General features: G+C 24.9%; 2 protein-coding genes across 3 annotated transcripts; one reads left to right on the forward strand and one right to left on the reverse strand.

Moving 5' to 3' along the window:
- Positions 1–469: 469 nt before the first annotated feature.
- Positions 470–14,570, reverse strand: LOC107069502 (uncharacterized). 2 transcript variants are annotated; one of them, XM_015326875.2, is made up of 4 exons: positions 12,405–14,570; positions 7,957–8,071; positions 5,427–5,671; positions 470–5,230 (listed from the first exon to the last, which is right to left on the reverse strand). In XM_015326875.2, exons 1-4 carry the CDS (start codon positions 12,405–12,407, stop codon positions 5,219–5,221), a joined length of 375 nt encoding a protein of 124 aa, XP_015182361.1. In that variant the 5' UTR covers positions 12,408–14,570; the 3' UTR covers positions 470–5,218. The 2 variants fall into 2 exon arrangements, with proteins under 2 accessions (XP_015182361.1, XP_015182360.1); XM_015326874.2 differs by having other exon boundaries at positions 5,438–5,671; positions 12,405–14,549.
- Positions 14,571–16,224: 1,654 nt separating this feature from the next.
- LOC107069505 (nose resistant to fluoxetine protein 6) lies at positions 16,225–24,214 on the forward strand. The gene is made up of 12 exons (XM_015326885.2): positions 16,225–17,165; positions 20,431–20,586; positions 21,359–21,579; positions 21,724–21,932; positions 22,041–22,296; positions 22,405–22,565; positions 22,637–22,805; positions 22,938–23,131; positions 23,209–23,338; positions 23,419–23,611; positions 23,712–23,857; positions 23,967–24,214. Exons 1-12 carry the CDS (start codon positions 16,874–16,876, stop codon positions 24,114–24,116), a joined length of 2,277 nt encoding a protein of 758 aa, XP_015182371.1. The 5' UTR covers positions 16,225–16,873; the 3' UTR covers positions 24,117–24,214.
- Positions 24,215–24,362: the final 148 nt, after the last annotated feature.

Here is a 24,362-nt window from a genome sequence, read left to right on the forward strand (position 1 = left end):
ACTTATCGAAAAAATAAGAATAAAATATTATTCTTATTAATAATTAATTACATTAAATATTAAAAATTATGTAATTAAAATTAAATATAATAATATTTAATTTTAATTATTATAAATATATTAATATAATTAAAGATTATATATACGATATTGATTTTAATAATTATATAATTAATATAATTAAAAATTATATATACAATATTAATTATATTAATTATATAATAAATAAATATATATATTAATTATCTAGTAAATTAATAATAATATAATAAATTAAATATTGTTATACATTATAAATTATATATATATTATTATATATTATATATATTATATTAACTAATAATTAATTATATAATTAATATAATTAATATATATATAATATAAACAAAAAAGTAAAAAAATAAAAGGAAGGAAAATTAAAGGGGTTGGAAATAAATAAGGAAATATATTTATGAACTTATCTAACAAATAAGGGTAAAATATTTATCTTACTTATTTTTTTTATATAATAATTATTATTTATTATTGTTGAAATATATATATATAGGAAATATATATATATATAAGAGTAGGCGTGTATAGGTGAGTTCTATCGACATTATCATCGATCTTACGCTTATCATCGAATATCCCCTTCAAAAAAAAAAGAAAATATTGTATCTCATAATTTATAGTTTCTTCTCTTGGTAATATTTTTTTTCTTTTTGCAAATATACATATATGTATATGTAAAATAGGAAACATGGTAAATATAAATGAATTATTTAAAAAATAAAACTACCATTTTGTATTATCTTCAATTAGTACCATAGGCTTATATATATAATTTAATTTAAAAAAAAAATGATTCAATGATCTAATAAGATCCGTCGTGAACATATATATGTATAAAGTTTGATATATAGTCATCGTCATTGTAATCTTTTACTTCTTGGTCTTCGAACGTTCTATTACAATTCTCGTTCTTGTACTACAGGGTGTCGACGATCCGATAAGGGTCTACCCTTTTTCTAACAGCATAACCCCCTGCCCCAGTCGCGTGCACGAGTTCACCTAAGTACACCCTACCATCTAACCATTGAAACCCCCCTTGTTCCCCACCATTCACCCTCTCTTTTTATCTATTCATCCCTACATATATATACATACATACATACATACATTTACATATTCAACTATGTGTTGATGAAAAAGAGAGTAACGCGTAAATGCAAACACCTCTTTTACTGACAACAAGCTGTTCAAACAAAATTTTTCCATCGTCATAACATCGTCACAGCTGCATTGGCTTCCAAATAAAAGCACGACTCGTTGTACACACATACAAACACACATATGTGTATATTATTATGCAGGAGAGACACACTAACATACGCGTAAATCTCTTGCGTGCGAGCTTGCAACTAGTCCATTCGTTTAACAATCTATAAAACTTTCTTCCATGATTATTATCTAGATAGTTTTACAAAAACCTTCATTTTATCTATCCATTCTTCCAGGTATCCCATAAAAACCGATAAAAAGTATATATATATGTATATATGATGAGTTTGTGCGTTTATGTGTGTGTGTGTGTGTGTTTGATTTTTTTTAATCATAAATTTATTGGACCTTAGTAGGAAAATAATATTAAAGTTTATTTTTCTTTTTTTCTTCTGTTTTTTTTTTTTTTAATTATATCATACGAACGAATTCAGATCTTTTATATCGTATCTCTTGATACATTAATTTATTATTTAAAAATTATTTATCCGATTTACTTACATACATATAATATAAATGTGCTATCAATCAAACATTTGTTGTTTTTTTTTGTTCTACCCCTTTCATCGTTAAATCAGATTTTAAATTTCATACATAAATTAAAGTATTACACTTTCGCGGAAAATAGGGGGTTTGTTTCTTTTCGTAAGATCGTTATGATTCACCATCTAATCGTTTCTACTATTATTACCATCGATCCGATGTGGACTATTATTAATAGTAATTCGTTCGTCATATCCTGTCTTCTTTTTTTTTTGAATATTTTCACAATAATCTTAACACTTAACGGACGGGTCGAATCTGCTCTGTCTTTCCTAGTTTCCGGGCATTTTTTATGAAAATTAAATAAACATGAATATATGGATTTAAAGCGTTGTAGTTTTATTAAATCAATTATATTTTTTATAATATTTTATTATTTATACCTGTAACTAACTGATGGTATCATGGAAAAATAACAATGTGCATAAAAGAAAACCCTAATGCAACATACTAAAAATTCACGGAAAAACGTAAATCTACGGGGCCCGTCCGTTAAGTGTTAATTACCTCGTAAGGTAAATTTGTCGTAATATTTACATATCTATGTTACACCAAATTTTGTGCTCTCTTATTATTTAAGAAAAAAAAAATTGATAATGACATTTTAAAAATTGACATTTAAATACGTACTTCTGAATTTATTACACACACACGCATATACGCGTATGCCAATTCATACGTCTTGCATTATTTGTATAATTTCAATTTTGTTGATGTTACACCTGAGTGTATGTACTTTTTTTAATACGTTTTTATACACACACATACACGTAAATGTAAAATACTCTTATAGTTCTTCATGTGTAAGGGTTGATTTACGTACACACCAATATAAACACGTTTGTTTAAATTTCAATGTCGAGAATAATATCAATACTCATTATACATTTTACCGGCAAAGAAAAAGAAAGAATCAGACTACGCGTACTTCGTTGCTGGTAAAAGAATACACATTTCTTTACTTTTTTTTCTTTTTTCTTATCGCGAATAATCCGTTTTTTTTTGTTTTATTCAATTCACATACAAATGCGTAATCGCTGTACTTATTTATTTTATAAATTATTACGTATCGTGTTCAATCTCGTGTTTCATTTTTTTTTCCTTTTTCTATGTTTGCTCTTTTTTATTCTTTGTTTCAAGTACCTGCACAAGTCTAGTTAATTTTATTTGAACGTAGATTATTATTATTATTATTACTTTTTGTATTTACTAATCGGATTTTATGTTTTATTACAATATTCTCTTATCGTTTAACGATATTATCATAGTTTATTTCAATATCGTGACAATCGTTATAGGATGCGAATTAAATTCTTTTTTTTTATTCTCTCGTACGAGAACAAAACAAAGAGTGGGGAAAATATTATTGAATTATTGTAAATTTTTCTCTGATTGTTTTTTTGTTTTTAAAGTATTTGAAAAATACGAAATAAAATATGATTCAACATGTTCGAGTACAAAAAGTAATTGTACGTAGTAAAACTATAGTAAAACTTATTTTATAATTACAATAATAATTTAACAATAATTATTTAACGATTCGAAAAATAATTTTCTTTTTTTTTTTTTTACTTCGTATAAATGATCATAATAAATATAAGCGTGTAACGTGTGTCACTCAATTAAATGTCAATCGAACGATATAGATCGCAGAAATATTTAGTTTCTTTTTCTGATAAGTTTCAATAATAAATAATATATATATATTCTTTGTTTGTATTATTTATTTTAAATCGTTGTTTATTCTAAATAGAGAAATGAAAAATTTAAATGTAAAAAAATAATTCCAACATTTTTGCGATCAATCGTATTTATAATTACGCAATATTAAAATATACAATGATATTCGTAAGATATAATAATAATAATTGTTAATAATGTTCCGTAAATTAATTTGCAAATAATGAGCGTCGTTTGTATAATAACAGTATACATCTTTCCAATGGATGATATTTTATTTACACGAAATCTTAATGTTTAGATTTAAATTTGGATTTATATTTAGATCAGTTTCATTCGTAGAAACGTTGAAATTTAGTCTACAAAAAAATAATTAAAAACCATATTATTTATTATATCCTCCGATTAATATATTATTCAAAATACTGTATAATAATTGCTCGTTGAAAAAATAGAAATAATTGGTTAAGCGTGAGCGATTAGAATCGCGCGTTTCTCTTTATGAATAAATTATATTACTGACCATTCCATTTTTTTTTTTTAAATGAAAACAACAACAACATTATTATCGAGCTTGACCGATTTATCTCTAATCGCGCGAGTTTTATTTAAAGTTTTAAATAAAATAAATTTAAAAAAAAAACAAAATAAATATATTCGAATTATTCAGGGGCGTATTTACGTAGAATTTTTTTTGTAAATTATACTAGTTCACGGTGATAACTTAAAAATATATATGAAAATAATGTGTAAATGAGAAAAATTGAAGAAATAATTATAACAAAATTTCTCTTTTGTTTTTTTATCATATAAAAGTTTTCATTGAATAAAATAAATAACAAATAAGAGAAAAAGAATAGTTTTTCGATAAAATGACGAATAAGTTGCCACAGCTAATCAAAACTTGAATTAACTTTAGTTCTCATTGGGTATTAAGGCCCCCAAATGATATTAATCAAGGGACCACGAAATGAACAATACATTTCTGAAGTTATTTACGTGAGGACTCATCTCACAACGCGTAGCAACTAATTGTAAAATAAAATATATTCGCAATTGTATAAATAATAATAATTAAATATAATCGATTGTTATTATTATTATTATCATTATTATTTTTATTATTATGTTTATTACTATTATTATTATTATTATTATTATTATTATTATTATTATTGTTATTATTATTATTATTATCCTAACTCGTTATACGTTCAGTATTCAATTTCTAAACTTAATCATTTATTTTACGAAACAATTTCAGTTCGAAGAATAATTATTATTATTTTAATACTTAAATTACGTTAGCAATAATTAGATCATTGCTAAGCGAAAAGATTAGGCAATAAGAGAGAGAAAGAGAGAGAGAGAGAGAGAGAAAGATCAAAGAATATATTTCAAGCTTCCCAACTTGAAAAATAAAAAAACCACCTACCCAATCACTTAGTTGTTCTTATTAATATTTGTTTTAACAATATGCATATTCAAATGCGTTGTATTTTTTGTTGTTGTTTTTTTTTAGAACGTGACTACGATTATCCATCGTTCGCGTGTTTAGAAATACAGTATTTGTAAATTGACAAATTTTCCGCACTTAGCACCCAGAGCAGAATGAAATTTGACGGAAAAAGATGAAGAGGAAGATGAGAAGAAAACACACAACGTCATTGCCGTCAACCAACGTGTTGTTTCGAGACACCCGGTTGATTATTCGTTTCACGTGCTGCCACGTTCATGCCATGATCTGAAAATTTATTTTTAAAAAATAATCAAAAAATATCCCATTTGAATGTTTTACTACAAATTAAATTCAATCCGTATAATTGCATATAATTCGAATTAAATTTAAAATGATGAGAAGAATGGAGTAGGAGAAGGGAAGGGGTGAGAAAACAAAATAATAAGGGTTAAAAGAAAGAAAGAAAAAAAAGAAAACCAACAACATTTGTACCAGCTTCGGTAGATAATTCTCCAAAACGATCTGGCAAATCGGAGATACTCGTTGTAGCATGTTTTCCATGAATATCCGGTAATGCATTTCTTCTTCCGGTTCTTCCTGTTGACAGGAATGCTTTTGTACCGTTGTCATCATCCTTGCCACCACCCCCTCCTCCTCCTCCTCCTCCTCCTCCTCCTGCTGCTGGTCCCTCCGAGTCCAATCGTCTCGGTGATATCATCTTCAAAACTGTAAATAATTTTTGAATCCCATACGTTTATGATTTTTATTTTCATATAATATTAGGGTGAGTTAAAAGTTCGTACGTAATATTATTGTGCTGTAAATTTATTTTATAAACTGCATCAATGGATTGTTTTTTCAGTTTTGTTTTTCTTTTTTTGATTAAAGTTTACTTGGAAAATATTCATTTAAAATGCATGAACTTTTGGTTCACACTAACAGTAAAATTAGTTTTTATTTTGCTCTATTATAATAATCTAAAAATTCATATATTCAATTGTAAATTGGGTTTTGCGTGTTCTTATATTTGATTCGATTCTATCGATCCTGTTAAATGATAGTTGTGATTAGGTGAATTAAAATTGCACGTTAGTTGGATAAACAATATTATATTGAAATAAAAATAAAAAATAATTGAAATAAAAATAAAAAACAAATAAAATAACAAGACAAAGTTCTAACTAAAGAAGAAGAAGAAGAAGACATGGAAATAAATTATCTTCTATAATAAATCTAAAACTTCGTCGTAGTTCAACAGTTGCAATATTTTCTTATATTAAAAAATATTGAATTATCCAATACAAACATGATCGTTTTAAAAACAAAGAATATTAACATAAATCGTAAATACCATGATGGTAATATTATGAAGTGTTTACATGTTTTTACAATTTTCATGAATTCATCAAATTTTTTATATTCCGTTGTAAATATAATAATCGCGATATTTAAATTGTCAATAGTTATGAACATATTTTATCGTTTGTATAATACAATGATGAATTAAAACAAACAAAAATTGAAGAAAAGGGTATATTTTAAATTTGGACATATTAGTAAACCCTTTAAAGTATTCTTTACTATTGTTTCTGACTGTACTTTCGATCGAAGAATCGATGAAACGTATATATATACATTTATACATATATATATTTACAACATATGAGAATGTTTCGGAAAAGATAACGTTTTAAATTATAACACGTAATATTTCTATAACACATATCGTAAAATTACGATGATTATTATTAAACCGTATAAATAAATCTTTCTTTTTTTTTTTTAAATCAAATTTTCATTCATTCATATACATGCATGTGCTTAGGTTTGTATTATAATTTTTTATACTCACGTTTGTAGAGATACAATCGCGTTTAATATTTTCGATTATCAATCGATTATTTATCAATGAAACATGTGTATTACGTCAAATATATGACTATATATTGACATGACTACTACCAAATTAAATTTTTAATTTGTTTGCATGATATTCGATCGTTTTTTATAACATTTATTTTTTAACAGAATATTTTCATCTGAATTTTTAGATTTATTGAAAGAAACCAATTTAGAAAGAACAGAAATTCCGTAATCGAAAAAATAATGGATGATTATAATAAAATATTATCTCGATATAATACAAGAACATATTATTATTATTATTATTATTATTATTATTATTATTATTATTATTATTATTATTATTAGATACACGCATTATATTTCTTCTATAAAAACAATATATTTTTTTCTAAAATCGTTGTTTAAAAAACAAATCAAATATCGAGAAAATTTACAATGATATTTTTATAAAATTATAAAAGATAAGGTATCAGAAATAATAAAACAAAATAAACATTTGTTAATTTACTAGTCGTATCTAACAACTATATTAGTAATACAAGAACTATCCTACTTTAATTTTATTTAATTGCTATTTAAATGGCTAATGGTAATTACTTTTTTTTCTTTTAACCTCACATGACAAGTATACTCTCATGATTCTATGTTGTTAATAGAATTAATTCAATTATCTCTTTTGTATTTTTTTTTTTTACCTTTTTAAAATGTTTAAATCTATTTTAATATTCTTTACGTTGCACATTTGGAAACATGAAGAAATTACAATTATTAAAAAATAAACTTTTGAAAAATAATGTAATTTAGGATAAAACCCAATTTACAAAATTTCAAATAATTAAATTATTTTCTCTTAATGATCTAATATATTTATTTATTATAAATAAATAATATTAAAATATAAATTTTTGAAAAATAATGTACTTTAGAATAAAACCCAATTTACAAAATTTCAAATAATTAAATTACTTTCTCTTAATGATCTAATATATTTATTTATTATAAATAAATAATATTAAAATATGAATTTTTGAAAAATAATGTAATTTAGGATAAAACCCAATTTACAAAATTTCAAATAATGAAATTATTTTCTCTTAATGATCTAATATATATATTTATTATAAATAAATAATAAATAAAAATACCTTTGACACGAACGAACCGTTGTCTTCGATATCCTTTAAATCTTGAGCAACCGGATATGGCAAGACAATCACCCCCAGTCTTTGAGGAAGTCTCACCATCTTGTCGAAACTTCACCTGTTCAAATTTCATTCAAATTAAATGAACCATTTTAATCGAGAAAATGTAATCTCGTGTAACGAACAATAGAATATTGCGTTTAATTTAAATAACAAAAATAAAATGGAAATAATAAAAGTTCCTATGTCGAATTCTATCAAAAGGATAAACGAATATTTGATTTATATTCGAGCACAAAAAATTAAAAGAAAAAGTACAAAAAAGAACTCAAACGTACAATTCAAAAACATTTTAGAGATAATATAATATTGAATTTTGCATTTTTCGTGATTATAAATGTTCGTAAGTATGATTTAATGAAAAATACGATTATATGATAAAAGGAAGATCAAAACAAAATGTAAACTGTTTCATTGTATAATTTAAAAATATCTTTAACACTAGATATACCACCATTTTCAGCATACCTATTTCTACCACACTAGTCAAAATGAATGGTGCATACAACATATGCTTTTTAAGGCTTCCAATCTTTATTTACCCTTAAAAAATAACAACAATGTTTAACAATAATAATATTAATAGATAAATGGATTTGTAGATATTTTTAAATAACAAAACGCTTAATTATTTGCAGAACTCAAATATTACATGAAGTAGAAATTTTGAATTAAAATGGCTCGACCAATCAAAATGACTGATCTGGTATATCTAGTGTTAAAAAGAAAAATTTATTTATGTTACCAAAGTTGCGAATAAAAAAATTAAAATTATAGGAAAATAAGATGTCGCGAATTTTTTTTTCATTGGTTAGTGTCTTAACATTTGAAATTGGAGGATGATTAAAAAATAAAAAAAAATAAAAAAATTAAAATAGTAAATATAAAAAGTTTGATATAACATATACACATCTAGTCTATTGCAATCGAAAGTTTCTACTTTTCCAATATCTACGTTTTACTACTTGCTTTGGTCAAACAGATCGATATATTTATATATATATATATATACCAGTCAAGTATATTTTTTTCTTCTTTTTATACTTCTCGTTCCGGCGACAGGTTATAAAATAGTAGAAGGGACCAAGCGTAAAATAATAAAAAAGAAGAAACAAATTATTTTTCCTGTTACATGAATGAAAAGAAAATAATAATACATAGATATCTTCACCCTTGTCAAGATATGTTCTTTTCTGATGACGCAAATATGCAGAATTATTAACGCAACAAACATATATTCTGTTATTAACCATTTAAACTTATTAAATAATATAAATTACATTGTGATGTACGATAAAAATGACATATTAATTTATATCACATGCATGAATGTTTGTTTTAATTGATAATTATTCTTTAATTATTAATACTTTCTTTTTTTATTTATTTATTTATTTTATTATATTATATTATTGTAGATTAATTTAATCTTCATGATTAGCCAAAATAAAATAAAAATTTTATTATTTTTCTCTTTAATTTTTCTATATAATTAAAATCATTTCAACTTGAAATTTATTCAAAATAGAGATAATCGAAAATTCATCATTTTCTCTACATAACTTGACCCAATTGTAATAATCTGATGATTATTATAATTACTATAGAATAATCCATAAAGTAAAAGGATTTAGAAATGATCCTAAACCATGATTGAATCAAGCAGTATCGACTAATCTCTCGTTTCATAGTTTCTACGAATGCAATTTAAACATACATACATACATATATACATAAATAAATAAATAAATGAAAAAGAAGGGAAAGAAATATAATATAACACGTGTAACGATATATCCAATTAAAAATACATGAGGTAACTTCTTTTTTTCTGCTTTTTGTTTTCATGAAAGTAACAGTTGAAGTCTCGTAACCCAGTTAGCATCGTACGGAAAACAAATGGAAGGTAAATATAACATATGCATTAGTATATGCATATGTGACATCTATTGTAAAGAATTTTACGATTAATACAATTGTTTTAAAAATATACGTATGGTTTAAATATTATAAATATATATATACAAGAGTGTGTGTGTGGGTGTATTTAGTAATATAAATGCATAAACTTAATCTATTCACTGATATAATACAAAATTATCATACATGCATATACATTGATATATTTCAACATAATAACTGGGAAGATACAAATATTTTGACCAACGTAGTGTATGAAAATTACATTGGCGAGCATGAATAAAAAAAAAATTTTTTTTTAAATTAAATATATAAATATAAAAAGCAGGAAGTCTTGTTTTTGCTTAATATTATTTTTGTACCTACTAAGTAAGTGTATGAATATATATATGAAAAAATTATGATTTAAAAAAAACAAACAAAATTATTTTAAATTTCTATGATTAAATTTGATTATAATAATCCTTTTAAATCTTTGAACTCGTTTTATTTACAACAATTGTTGATCTTCTACTTGCAATTAAATATTATATAATTTATTTTCAAAAATACTTTTCAATATAAATATAACAAATCGAAATATGCAATAACGCAGAATGATTATTTTTTTAATTGCCTTTCGGTGCGTGACGTACAAGTTCAGTGTTAAAATATTCGTATATTTTTGGAAGTTAACAAATAATGATAAAAATATATCAAAATTTAGCTGATATTAATATTTTTTATCTTATTTTTACTCATAGAAAGTGAGGATAAAATTTTGCAAAAAACATACTGAGACACACCGTACATGTGTAAATGCATGTTAAAAAAATATAAGAATAATCATGCATAAACACTTATGTAACAGATAATATTGAATGACGCGATAAGAATAAAAATAAATGTTAATGTACAACAACATTGTTGATTAACGAATATTAATTAAATATATACATATAAAATTTTTTAACGTTGTAAATTTATTTACAAAAAAAAAATAAGTACGAAAATACGAGAAAAATAAAAAGGGAATTATTAAAAAAAAAAAAGAAAAAAAAAATTAAAAAAGGGAATTACTTTCGTGGAATGTATTCTTACGCTTCACGCACGTGTACACTTTGACGGTAGGTAGTAGTAGGATACAACGTTTGCTAATGTATTTGTTTCTTTTTCAAAAAATGACACATATAATAATTTGATTCACGTAGTTTTTCTCAAGGACGATCTTCGTTTCTATTTCCTCCTCTGTTACTACTTTTCTTACTAAATCCTTCTTTCCTTTAATCTCGCTAACGTTTCAATACAACTGAAATAAATGGACCCGAAAACAAAGAATAAATAAGATAATAATAATAATAATAATAATAATAATAATAATAATAATAATAATAATGATATGGATTTTAATGTAATTTAAAAAAATGAAATAAAATAAATAATTTGTAATAAAAATAATAATACTAGATTTGCAACAATACAAAGTATTCGAAGAATCTCAAACAAAGGGAGAAAAAAAGAAAGCAAAGACACAAGAATGAAAAAAAGAAGGATCAAAAAGATAGGTTAGGATAACGTATTTGAAGAGGGAACAATTAAAAAAAAAATAAACGAACAATAAATTTTATATCTGCAATAAAAAACAAAACACAAAGTCTTACTAAATTCAATTATCAAAATAAATCGACGATTAACGATCGATAAAAAGAATTGTACAAAACAAAAAATATAAAAAGATAAATATTTACGATAAAAAAAAATAAAAAACTCAAACAAATATGTCTTCTTCCGGAAAAATATTAAAAAATACAAAATTAAAGAAAAAAATAAACAAAACGATCGATCATGAGAATATATATATTTATTATATATATCACATGTGCCAGGTGTGACTGTAGAGCACAAAAATTTCTTATGGTGTTTAATTTATTCGTAAGATAAAATTCATTAAAAGTAAATATATATATATATATATATATATATATAAAGAGAGCGAGCGTGCGAGAGAATACGAGAGAGTAAAAGAAAGAAAGAAAGTAGAAGAAGAAGAAGAAAAAGAAGAAGAAATTAAGAATCGACGAGTTTTGATAGTCTAATGTAGAAATAATGATATACGCGATATTAGTGATAGAATAGACGTGATGACGCGTTAGTGACGCGTTTTATCTCGTACATATGGAAAGTAAGTACTATACGTCGTCGATTCACGCACGCGATGCAAGCAAGAGGAGCATTGATGATGAAAGAGATAGAAAACATTTGTGTACGTGCGCGCACGCGCGCGCGCGTGCGCCTTTCTTTACCTACTACGTACTACTACTATTGCAACACACATACATATACGTATATAAAGCACGTCTAATTGACTAACAAAAAACAAGGATAAAATATAAGTAAATAGTATAAGCCGCATTTACTATATATAGTACGATAAAATTGAAATTAATGTATTGTAAATGTTGTACACTTGCACGTACTACATACGCACTCACCATTGGATCAGTTCAATGTCTGTATCTCTTGCTCTCTTGCTCTCTTTCTCTCCTTCTTTCCCTCTTTCTCTCTCTCTCACTCACTCATTCTACAATCGTGCGTAAGATTAGCGTTCCCTCTCGTTGCACGCGCCGCCACAAACCACTGTGTTGTGTGTGCGTTTGTGTGTGTTGTGTAAAGGAAAAAGAAGAGGATAGAAAATATTAGAGAACGCAGCGCGTCCAAAGTGCTTGAGCTCGTACGAATCACTAATACTGAAGTAGGATCGAATGTTTCCACTTGGTGTATTGTTCCGTTTTTATTCGAGGTCGAATCGATACCAGAAGCTACCAAAATCTATACGAGTTATTATATTAACTACGATGATTACACTTATGAAAGGAGTACACACTTGTAAATTTCGTGTATTTGTACATTGTCTATCGAAAAATGATCTGGTAAATTAAAGGGTAAAAAGAAAGATAAATATACAAATAAAAAACAGGTTTTAAAAGTAATTCACAATTATTTTTTTTTGCCAGTCCTTAAAGCCAACGCACAATAATAATATTTAACCACGTTCGAAATGTGTAAGAATATTTACTGAACTCATTTGACCAATCACCGATTACTATTCAGAGGGCTAATATTAATCGACCAATGGAAACGTACCAATCGCGAGCGTCAAAATTTACATCGCTTTGAATTCGATTGGTCAAACGCTCTTCTCGGCCTTTCCGAATCTTTCCGATCATTCCCGAATTGTCACTATTATATCACTAACCTATGCATAGCATAGGTTATGCGCTTCTTGTTAAAATGACGTTCGTTGTCGGTAAGACTTTGTACACAACGAATTTGGAACGTATAGTTAATTGAATAACAAATAGATCCTCTTGAGCGATGATCCTTTTATTTAAGCATTCCGCCGCATCGTGCAACGATCGTTTGTTGTGTAATTTAATAATTTATGATATGTTCTTAGGAGATGATGATAGAGGAGGCATCCATTTAAAAACAAATATTTAAAAATCAAAGTAGTGTGTCCACGGAAATAAGAAGACTAGTAACAAAATATATATTGTTGAGACAACATTGATTTTATTACTTCGAGCTACTACATTTATCCGTCAAAATTATTTAACTAATTAATGTTACTTATTATGTCGACGTTTAAAAAAAAAAAGAAAAAAAAGTAATATAATTTACAAGCAGGTATAGATATGCACATTATCAATTTCAGAAAGTACTTTGAAAGTTTTCTCCTCCTTATGTAGATAAAATATAATTTACATATATACTTAGCAACATTTATTAATCCACCTACGCATATTTAATAATTGAATAGTTACGGCATGAAATTTCTTCTCAACGTGTGCGTGGCCCATTTATTTATTTGTTATGTAAAGCCTTTCTACCTTTAATCAAACTGAACACGTGAAGGTCGCTCAATATTATTTTGCATGCGTTCCTGTACAACTTGCGATTCGCCAATGTATTATTTTCACTTTGTTCTTTGATACAATTTAATAATATATGATTTAATTTGTTTTCATTAATTTGACGCCATTTAATAATTGACACTTTTCTACAAATATTGTCCGACGCCATTTTGTTTTTTTTAAGGATCATATGGTCTACACAAATATACAATAATATATTATACAATTATTTATGTATTCTTTATGTCTAATAAATAAATAAAAATAATTTTAACAATAGTACTAATAATTAGATCTTCATATTCTTTTTTTTTATTATTATTGTATGTCAATTTAATTTGCACACACGAATTACAATATTATTAAACTTCGGGGATATATTTCGCAAAAAAAAAAGTTTAACTAATGAATCATAATTTGTGTACAAACATTTAAATTAAGGCCACTGTTTTTGTTTGTCACTGTACGTTTGAATTTATATAATAAAAAACAATAAAATGATGTCAAAAATAAAAAATGTCCAAACGTCTCATGTCAGATCTAAATTGTTACGAACATCAACATCTTTCAAAAGTTTTGAAAAGTAAACACCTATATTTAATTACATTAAATTAATAAATAAATATTTATTTAAATGCATCACGATGACGAAAAATGTTTACATTACATTTCAACAACTTTTATTTGTTTTATGATGAATAAACGAAGACTATAACTACCCATAATTATTTCTTTTTATTATAATAGTATTATATATATATATATATATAATAATTTATCATTATTATTACAGTACTTTATATTTAATTTTATGAAACCAAAAAAAAAGGATATTAAAAACAAAAATGTATGTAAAAATGAATAAAAAAGTGTTTGGATAAAATGTAACTAGGTTTTTTTTATTTTTTATTTTTAATGAACGAATAAAAGGGCACACCATAAATGAAGTATTGGAAAGACTTGAAAATATTGCGCAAGCAAAACGTTTTGCAATACGTTTGAAGTATTGAGGAAGAATGTGGTGCGGGGAGAAAACTCAACCGATGGGTTTATCGCAATTCACGAAGAAAGCGGTCAACTTGAAAGTCCTCTCCCACTTTCATTTTAAAAACTCATCTTAAAAACGTCTTTGGACCATTCATATTAATTACAATAATTAAACGAATTATTATATAAGCATTCTTATACTTTTTTTTTTACATATAGCGAGACACAGGAATATTCGTTTATATATAATTGATGAGAAAATTAATCTTACAAGATATGTAAAAATAATCGTTTAAAAAGCATTATAAAATGCAAAGGGGTATGCCAATCACACAAGTATTATTCTTACAAAAATATTTCATTCATTTTCTTTATATCTTACGTAGATGTAAATACTCTTTGTGAGATTAATTTTTGATCATTCAAATAAAATGATATTTCTATAATAATAAAATATTCTTTTAAAATCAAACTGATATCAATTTAAAAGTATAATAAACCTAAAATAGATTGTTGTATATAAGAATTTTAAAATTTTATATATTACAAATAAATTAATTATTTAAAATACATAATAAGATCTGATACGAATACTCTTTTGTAACTTATTGTACATTTATTAATAACAAATATAATTGCAATATAAAAATTTGTATAAAATTATATCTCGCGTAATCATTAAAATAACATTTGCGAAAACACATGTACCATTGTGTTTTCGTATGTACATGTACATGACTATATTCCCTTCTCTCTATATTTTGTTAATCGTCCGTTCAAAATTAATATGTATGGAACAGCTTATATGATAAAAAATTGTTTAAATTTCGCAGATGCTATTAATATTAATCAGCACGATCGAAACCGGACAGAAATATTTTTATAACCACCATGAGAATTTACTCTGTAACCAATTTCATTTTGTCCATTTCGTTCATCTTTTGTTTTACATTCTCAATTTTTTTTTTTTTAATATATATGCATGATATATTATTGTAATATACATGTATATATTTTTATAATATATGTATATATATTATATGTATCTAAATTTGAGATGTTGGACAAACATTTTATACAGGTTTATTACGTAATTATTGAGAATTATTTCTTAATACTATCGTGACCCACTTTATTTCTTTTTTCAGCATGTCAGAATTAAATTCAAAAAACATCACCTTTTCGAAACGATTACCAAGAAACCAAGGATTTTCTTAGCTAGCAACTAACGTATATATATACGTATATATATTACGTATATACGTATATACGTAATATATACGTATTATATATATATATATAATCAAGATAAAAAAGAGTATTTAAATAACATAATTTTTAAATTTAAATCAAATTCAAAGAAAAAGTAATAGTAGTAGTAGTAGTTTGAAAAAATTCCTTTGGTTTATTCTTTGATTTATCTATTTTTTTTTATTTTAAATAGATACATTTGAAATAAACGTACGACAAATTTCGCATAAATTAATGTGGGTCGTAAAAAATTATCAGCAGAGCGTGTATTCTTAAATTCCAGTTTGAAAAAAAGATTTCAATATTGGTTCCTTGGTGTTGTTAATCAGGTTTGTTCAAAAAGAGTGGGAGATTGAAAAAGAAGCATCTACCCCTCTTTTCTCATGATTTCATAATAATCGATGTTGAGAACAGAGAGTTTCATAATGGATACAACGATCATTCTTCGTATACGTCTTCGAACGGATCGTTGTTCAGTTTTACTTCTCATTCGCATCGGTTTATTTCTTTTTTATTTGTCTTTTTTTCTTTTTCTTCTTCTTCCCTTTCATATATCTCGGATATATTGCAAAATATTTTTAATTTATTGTTTATTTTACGATCAATATTAATTAACTATGATTTATTCTCGATGAGGAGAATTTTTTGTCGTCAATTTTATCGCGTATCGGAAATACGTATTAACGAAAAATCAAATAATTCAATTATTATCGAACAACAAGGATATACAAGGATTTGTATAAAATAATATTTGTATATTTGCAAGTAAAAGAAATTATTTTTCTTTTATCACTGAAAATTATTCGAAAATGAATAACAGGACGATAAATAGTCGTCCTTTGCAACATTTCATATTTTTTATTTCATTCATAATTTGTTTATCAAATGCTGTTACACATGTTGATGTTATTTCTACGAGTGCTTATACTGTTCTAAAAGAGGACGAAATACTTCGTATATTTTCAACAAACAAGACAGATTCTTTCAATAATTTTACAATTATCGATTTAATCGGTAATTTTGAAAACAACACAGTGGAAAAAGACAAAATTGTTTGGAAATTAAAAGACACCGATATTATTTCTACCAATCGTTATTACGGTGAGTTAAATAAATGTTATTTTATTTATGTATATAATTTAAGAAAAGTAACTAAAAATAAAAAAAGCAAATATTTAGTTATACGATTAGGTATTTTTAACTTGTATATGAACCGTTCACACAGTATACACATCGATTAACTCCACTTTTTGAAAAATCTTCAATTTATGTGACAAAGCACTTGGTATAGTTATAACTTTTTATATTTATAATAACTTTTCTGAATAATAAAGATTAATACCATTAAACGGCAAAAATTTTTTGGCTATTGAATAATAAGTAATACAACAATATACATTATTTCATTATCGCATTTCTCAACTTTTTATTTTATAGAGTTAATGTGTGCACTGAACGGCTCATATATCGATAATATTTTTTTATGTTATTTGTTAAAAGTTAACACGGAATAAGTGGATGAATTTATAAGTCTAATATATTTACAGATAAATTTTATTTAAAACAAAACAAGATTCAAAAAAATAAAAGTTCTTTTTTGTTCTTATTTCGTATTTCGAAACATTTCAACCTCAACTCTTTATGATTTAACGTTCATTTAAAATATTGTATAAGGTCTTTATTGGTTTACCACAATTTATCATCAAGAGTATCGTAAATAAATAAATAAATGTCCATTAAACGATACGTGTAAAAATTCTATTAAAAAGAAACTGCAAAGAAAAGAATTCAACATTAGCTTGGAATTTATGAAGTGTCACTAAAAAAAATAAAAATAAAAAAAATACGTTTAGTTTTATCTAATGTGTGATGAGTATTTTATAAATACCTAAGATCCTTTCTTACTCTTAGGTTATTCAATCTTGGTAGGCATCAAATTCCTTTCACGACAAATGGACGATGATAATATTTTACCTTGAATAAGACATTGAAAAGATTATGGGAACTAAGATAATTGACCTTAGAAGGAAAAGATTCATTTGCATAATGAAAGGTTACCGATTATATGAGATAATGAAGTATTTAAAAAAAAAAAATAACATGATGGATAATTGTTTTAATATTAATGATAAAAGTGACTGAAAAGGATGCTGTTAAATTAATTGATAAAGAAAAATAAGAACAAAACAAAAAAGAATACCTTGTAATAAAATCAAACAATTGTTAAAGATCATTTGCAATGAATTTTCTTATTCGTTGATTTTTAAAACTTTGATTAATTAACAATTGTCATTATTTAATGTTAATACATTTTTACTACTAGTATAGTAAAAACAATGAAGGAAAGTTTAAAAAAAACAAATAGAATTAAACAATTCTTATTTATATAGAATAATATGTATATGAATATAAACATTAGGATTATTTAAATGGTAACGACTAATTTAGAAACTATCACGACATTGTCCATTGTATGGAAAAATTAAATAATAGAATAGTTTGTTAATTATAATTAACCAATCGTATTAACGAGCACAATCGCGAACACCACTATGATCTTCGTTGCGTTATATCCTGCGATCTAATTTTGTTTTTTTTTCTTTTTATTTATAATAACTTAGCTCATTGTATTTTGTCACGATTGCTAAGAACAAAACACCGTAGAAATATTTCTAACACTGAACTAACTAACTGTACGTCGAGTTATCCGTCGAGAATGGTGAAATACTAAAATGGCAAAACGTTCGTTTTCAATTTATTAGCATTTTCTATTAGTACTATGCATATAGAATCTTAGCAATTCAAGTCATGGAAAAATAGATAAACATAGATAAAAATCCTTGACTTAAAACCCGTCATATATATATATATATATATATATATATATATATATATATATATAAATATATATATATATTTTTTTAAATAAACAACGAGAAACGTGTTAATCGTTGTTTTTTGTTAACTTTGATATTGCTTTTCTTCTTATATAAATGATTAAAAAAATGTGCGAATTTTTATTTCTTTTTTACAATATCTTAACGTGCGGGTGTGGATTTAATCTTTAAACAAAAAAATTACTTAAATATTAATAAATTAAATAATAAATAAATTATATTAATTAATAATTAATATTTTTTTAATGATTTATATATTAATACAATTATATTATATACAATATATATTATACAAATATTATTTTTATATATATAATATTCAATTATATTAATTTATTAATAAAAAAATATTAATAAAAAAATATTAATAAAAAAAAACAACATTTAATATAATAATAAATGTTGTTTTTTAATATAATAAAATTTAATATAATAAATTAAAACTTAAATATTAATAAATTAAAACAACATTTTATCCTGTATACCTTGCAACAAGAAAAATCTTTAAACTAATCTTTTTGAATCAATAATTATCAAGAAAGTCTACTTGATGATGCAGTCAATAATTGCAATTATTAAAAACGCTATTAAATCTTCATTCTATGATAAAAATCTTTTTAAAAAAAATCTCTTTTTTTCTTTCTTTTATATTGCTCTATATAAAATGGTTACGTTTTATACTAATCATTAAATAATTGGAAAGTAATATTATATCAAGGATACATTTGTAACAATAATCAAAACTGGGACAATTGATAAGATCAATCATTGATACGAGTCCTTCGTAAGAAAAACAAAAAAGAAAAGAAAGGAAACATAAAATGGTATTACATTGATGTTAGAAAGGTGGGATCAAGTTTAATAAATCATGCAACTGTATTACGTTAATATGCATGATTTGATAATATAATAATAATAATAATAATAATAATAATAATAATAATAATAATAATAATAATAATAATGTTTATATATAAAATAATAATACGATAAATGTAACATGACCTTGTATTATTATATTCAGAATTAATCTGAAGAAAGAATGGAAGATAACGAAAATCCTTGTTGCCTGAAAGTTAATTTATGATTTACAAATGTGTTTCTTTTAATGATAAAAACAAAATCACTATTTTATTTATTATATTTCGTTAGTAAAATATTTGTAATAATAACTATAAAACCTATAATATGCACTCAAAAGATGATTGTATAACTTTAAAAAAAATGAGAAACATCGTTTGAATTATATTTTTTAAAAGAATAATAAAAATAAAAAAATAAACCAAAATTATTATTTTATTGTTAAATTTGATAGATTAATCATTTCAATTTTAATATCATTTTTACAATTTGATCAACAGGTTTCAACCAGTGTAACGTGTTTCATCATTCGCAATTAAAAAAAAGAATTTATTAAATCAAATAAAAACAAATATTGTATATAAATGTATTTATCGTTTTTTTTCCAGATACTTTTAAAGAAAAAATAGATTTGGAAGCAAATAGATTGTTTAAATTGGTACCTGCGTACGATCCTGGTGCAGGTAGCGTCAGTGTTCAATGTAAAAGGGATGCTGAAATTTTTCAACGAGAACTCACCAAATTTACATTATGGGCTTTGACGAGTAAGTTTTTAATACACATTTCGTTTTGATTAATTTGAAATAAAATTATTTATGTTAATGGTGATAAGTGACATTTTAATTGGAACATAGTACAATATTTTTGTTATTAACGATTCGTTTGAAAAAAAAAAAAAACAATGTAATTTTTAGGATACATTCTAATATATCTCAAATAATGTTGAATTTCAAATTAGTTTCACAATCTAGAACAATCATTCGATTATATAAAAGTCTTTTGTTAAGTCTAACATCAAGATGTGTATTCCCTCTTTTGTATGCACTACTGTGCTTGTCTTGGCAATACGAAAACAGCGTTGCCTTGGTTAATTTGACTTCACAGATTTCACTTCTTGTCACCAATTCGTTCGCAAACCTTTCGTTATTCTTTTTTTGCAACGATTACAAAAGTTTTACTTTATATTGCAAATATTCAACTTTTTTCCATTGAAAACAAAAGAAAAAGTTTCCGTACTATTTACAAATTATTGAAAATAAAAATGTATCGTATAAATATATATTAAATATTAGGATGAATCAAATTGTACAAAAACAAAAACAAAAAAACAATCCATAATGCAATTTCAAAGTAAAATTTTAACACAGTAAACACATGAACTTTTGATTCATCCTAATATTAATCCTCACGAATATTTCCAAACAATTAATAATACTCGACAATTGATTAATCAATGCTAAAAATATCTTTATCATATAATTTAATTGATTGAAAAGAAAAAAAAACCGAAAAAAAACGAATAATTAATCATTTCAGTGTACGATGCAACGGCCAAGATACCTTCTGGTCTTTTAAATGGTAACGTAAATCAATTGGGTGATTTCGATGAGTGTGTAAATACTGTTGGAACTAATGGTATTCGGGGACAATATTGTTTGGCTTATTTGCAATTAAACGTTGATGAATCACGAACCGATTTGAAACACTTACATCGTCTTCTTCATTCGCATTATCTTATTAAAAGCAACGTAACAGACGTACGTACGTACTGATATTAATGCATGATTATATTAAAAAAAAAAAAAATTAATCCAATATCCTTATAGTTATAAAAAAAAATACGAATCATTATTTTTTAATTAATAAATATAATTAAATTTGTATATTTTGTTTTTACACAGCCAGGACATAGAGTACCACGTTTCAGTACGGTGAATTGGGCTGTTTGTACTCCAGCATCTTGTTCATCTCGTGACGTTGAAATATCTCTTCATGACACTTTATCCAAATACACGTCTCAAAGTGGATTACAAATTTCAGTTCGCGTTGAGCGTGAAATGTGTCAGGTGAAAAATAATAGACCACTTCCGAGGGAAACCATTTTCGTTGGGTAAATCGATAATTAATGATTTTTTTTTACTGTATTATTTCATTCAATCAGATTATATATATTCATTTTAAATATAATAATATTTATCAATGTTTTCATTTGTTACAGTATTTTGTTCGTTACTGTATTAACATTAACTATCGTTGCTGCTTATTACGATCATTATAAAATATCTACAAACGAAATTCTATTATCATTTTCAATTAAACGTAATTTTAATAAACTCATCTCGTTGGAAAGAACTGATGGGGATATAGCAAGTTTACATGGTGTACGAGCTTTCAATGCTTATATGTTATTATTTTCACACAAAAGTATGGCATTGTTTTTTAATCCATATCCCAACAGAACTGAAATGAGTGAGGTAAACTTTTCAACAAAATCTATATTAATATATGAACATATATGAAATATACGAATAGGTGTATGCATATATAAATTTATGATTAATTGTGTTAATTATGTGACTCAGTATTTAGGTGAACCATGGACAGTTATAGGAAGAGCAGCAAGTCTTTACACCGATCCATTTATTATGCTTTCTGGTCTTCTTACAAGTTATTCCTTCATTGGAAGAATTAAAAAAACTGGCTATTTGGATATTAAAAACGAATATTTAGGTCGACTTTTAAGGTAATTGTTTTGTTTTTGTTTTGAAACATTTACTTTTAATCATTAATGATAACTGATTGAACTTTTTTTAGACTGGTACCAACTTTAGGTGCATTGATATTATTTTGCACTTACATCATGCCATATTTGGGTTCTGGACCTCAATGGAATTTGGTGGTAACACATCACGCCAATATTTGCAAAAAAAATTGGTGGAGAAACTTTTTATTCATTCATAATTATTTTGGATTTGAAAATATGGTTAGCATCTAAGAAACAATTTATTTCGATTGAAAAATTATCTATGAAGTTTCTCTTTTTCAAACGAAAAATAATTAATATTAAACATGAGAATAAATTGTTAATTTGTTCAATATTATTATTTTTTTGTAGTGTTTAACGCACACGCATCACGTAGGAATAGACACACAATTGTTTGCACTATCTCCTTTCTTGGTATTGTTATTATACAAGAAACCAAAAATTGGTAGTATGGTTCTACTTGCTATAGCTACATTCTCAACAATTTTAAGATATTACGTAACATATTCTAACCATCTTAGCAATTATGTCTATTTCGGGATATCGTGAGTATACTTTCTTGCATTATGATATTAATTAATACGATAAATTGAATACATTATTGTTATATATATTTTTGCAGAATAAAACAACTATTTGATACGGCAAATATGTCGTACATTTTACCAAGTCATAGATTGACAGTATACATTATGGGAATATCTGTTGGATATTTACTCCGATTATTACCTAAACAATTTAAAATGAATAAAGTAAGATTTATTGCAATGTCATATCTGAAATAACTGCATTATCATTGATTTAATGTTGTTAATTATTTGAATCAATTTAGACTATCTCTTACACCGGTTGGATTTTGTGTACAACAATGTTTTTTGCTTCGGTTTTTGCTCCAGCAAAAATGGGAAATATAGATTACATTTATAATCCAATTCACGCAGCTATGTATAATGCATTTGCTCCTATCGGATGGTGCATATTTTTCGCTTGGGTAATATTTATGCATCAAACAGGAAATACTGATGGCAAGTAATACGAAAATATTATTTATCTTTGTCAAGAAAATATTTAAAAAATGATTTCTTTTTTTTTATATATTATTGTATTTATTATTATTTTATTCAGGATGGTTAAGCAGAACTTTAGCTTGGAAAGGATTCGTTATTACCACCAGGCTCAGTTATGCTATTTATTTGACACAATTTCCAGTTTATTTTTATAACGTCGGACGAACTCGTAGCATTGAGTATTTTGATTTCATAAAACTAGTGGTACGTATTTAACGCATAAATGTTTTAAAATGTTCATGCTTTAATGATATCAAAAACAAAATTGATAATTTAATTTTATCCGAATATAATTCATACTCTTTTGTTATAGTTTAACTTGACGGAAATTGTCTATATCCTAGTTGTATCCATAATTCTAACTTTGCTCTTTGACACGCCCTTTCAAAATATTAAAAATCATTTATTGAAAAAGCAAAGAATACGAGAGCAAATATTAGTTAAATCATCGAAATTGGAATAACACGGGTATACCAAATATATTTTATTCCTTTTTACCAAAATTAGATTTAAGTATTGTAAATAATCTCGACAAAATATATATATACACGTTTATATATACTTGGTCATAGTAGTAATTAATTATAAATCACATTACTTGCAATTGCATTGTATATAATGATATACAATGTATATGACTGTCAAGAAAATATTAGTCATATTTGTTATACAAGTATACAATGGTATATATATATATATATATATATAT

This window comes from Polistes dominula, unplaced genomic scaffold (genome assembly GCF_049000335.1).
Source record: "Polistes dominula isolate Pdom_NZ unplaced genomic scaffold, Pdom_raw_medaka contig_73, whole genome shotgun sequence".
Taxonomy (NCBI): Eukaryota; Metazoa; Arthropoda; class Insecta; order Hymenoptera; family Vespidae; genus Polistes; species Polistes dominula.

Coding starts and splice junctions, on each gene's coding strand:
- LOC107069505 (XM_015326885.2), top strand. CDS start 16,874: ATGAATAACAGGACGATAAATAGTCGTCCTTTGCAACATTTCATATTT. Junction 21,933..22,040: donor AGGGAAACCATTTTCGTTGG/GTAAATCGATAA, acceptor CATTTGTTACAG/TATTTTGTTCGTTACTGTAT. Junction 23,858..23,966: donor TTGATTTCATAAAACTAGTG/GTACGTATTTAA, acceptor CTTTTGTTATAG/TTTAACTTGACGGAAATTGT.
- LOC107069502 (XM_015326874.2), bottom strand. Junction 5,672..7,956: donor ACGGTTCGTTCGTGTCAAAG/GTATTTTTATTT, acceptor AATTATTTACAG/TTTTGAAGATGATATCACCG. Junction 5,231..5,437: donor AGAATTATCTACCGAAGCTG/GTACAAATGTTG, acceptor ATAAATTTTCAG/ATCATGGCATGAACGTGGCA.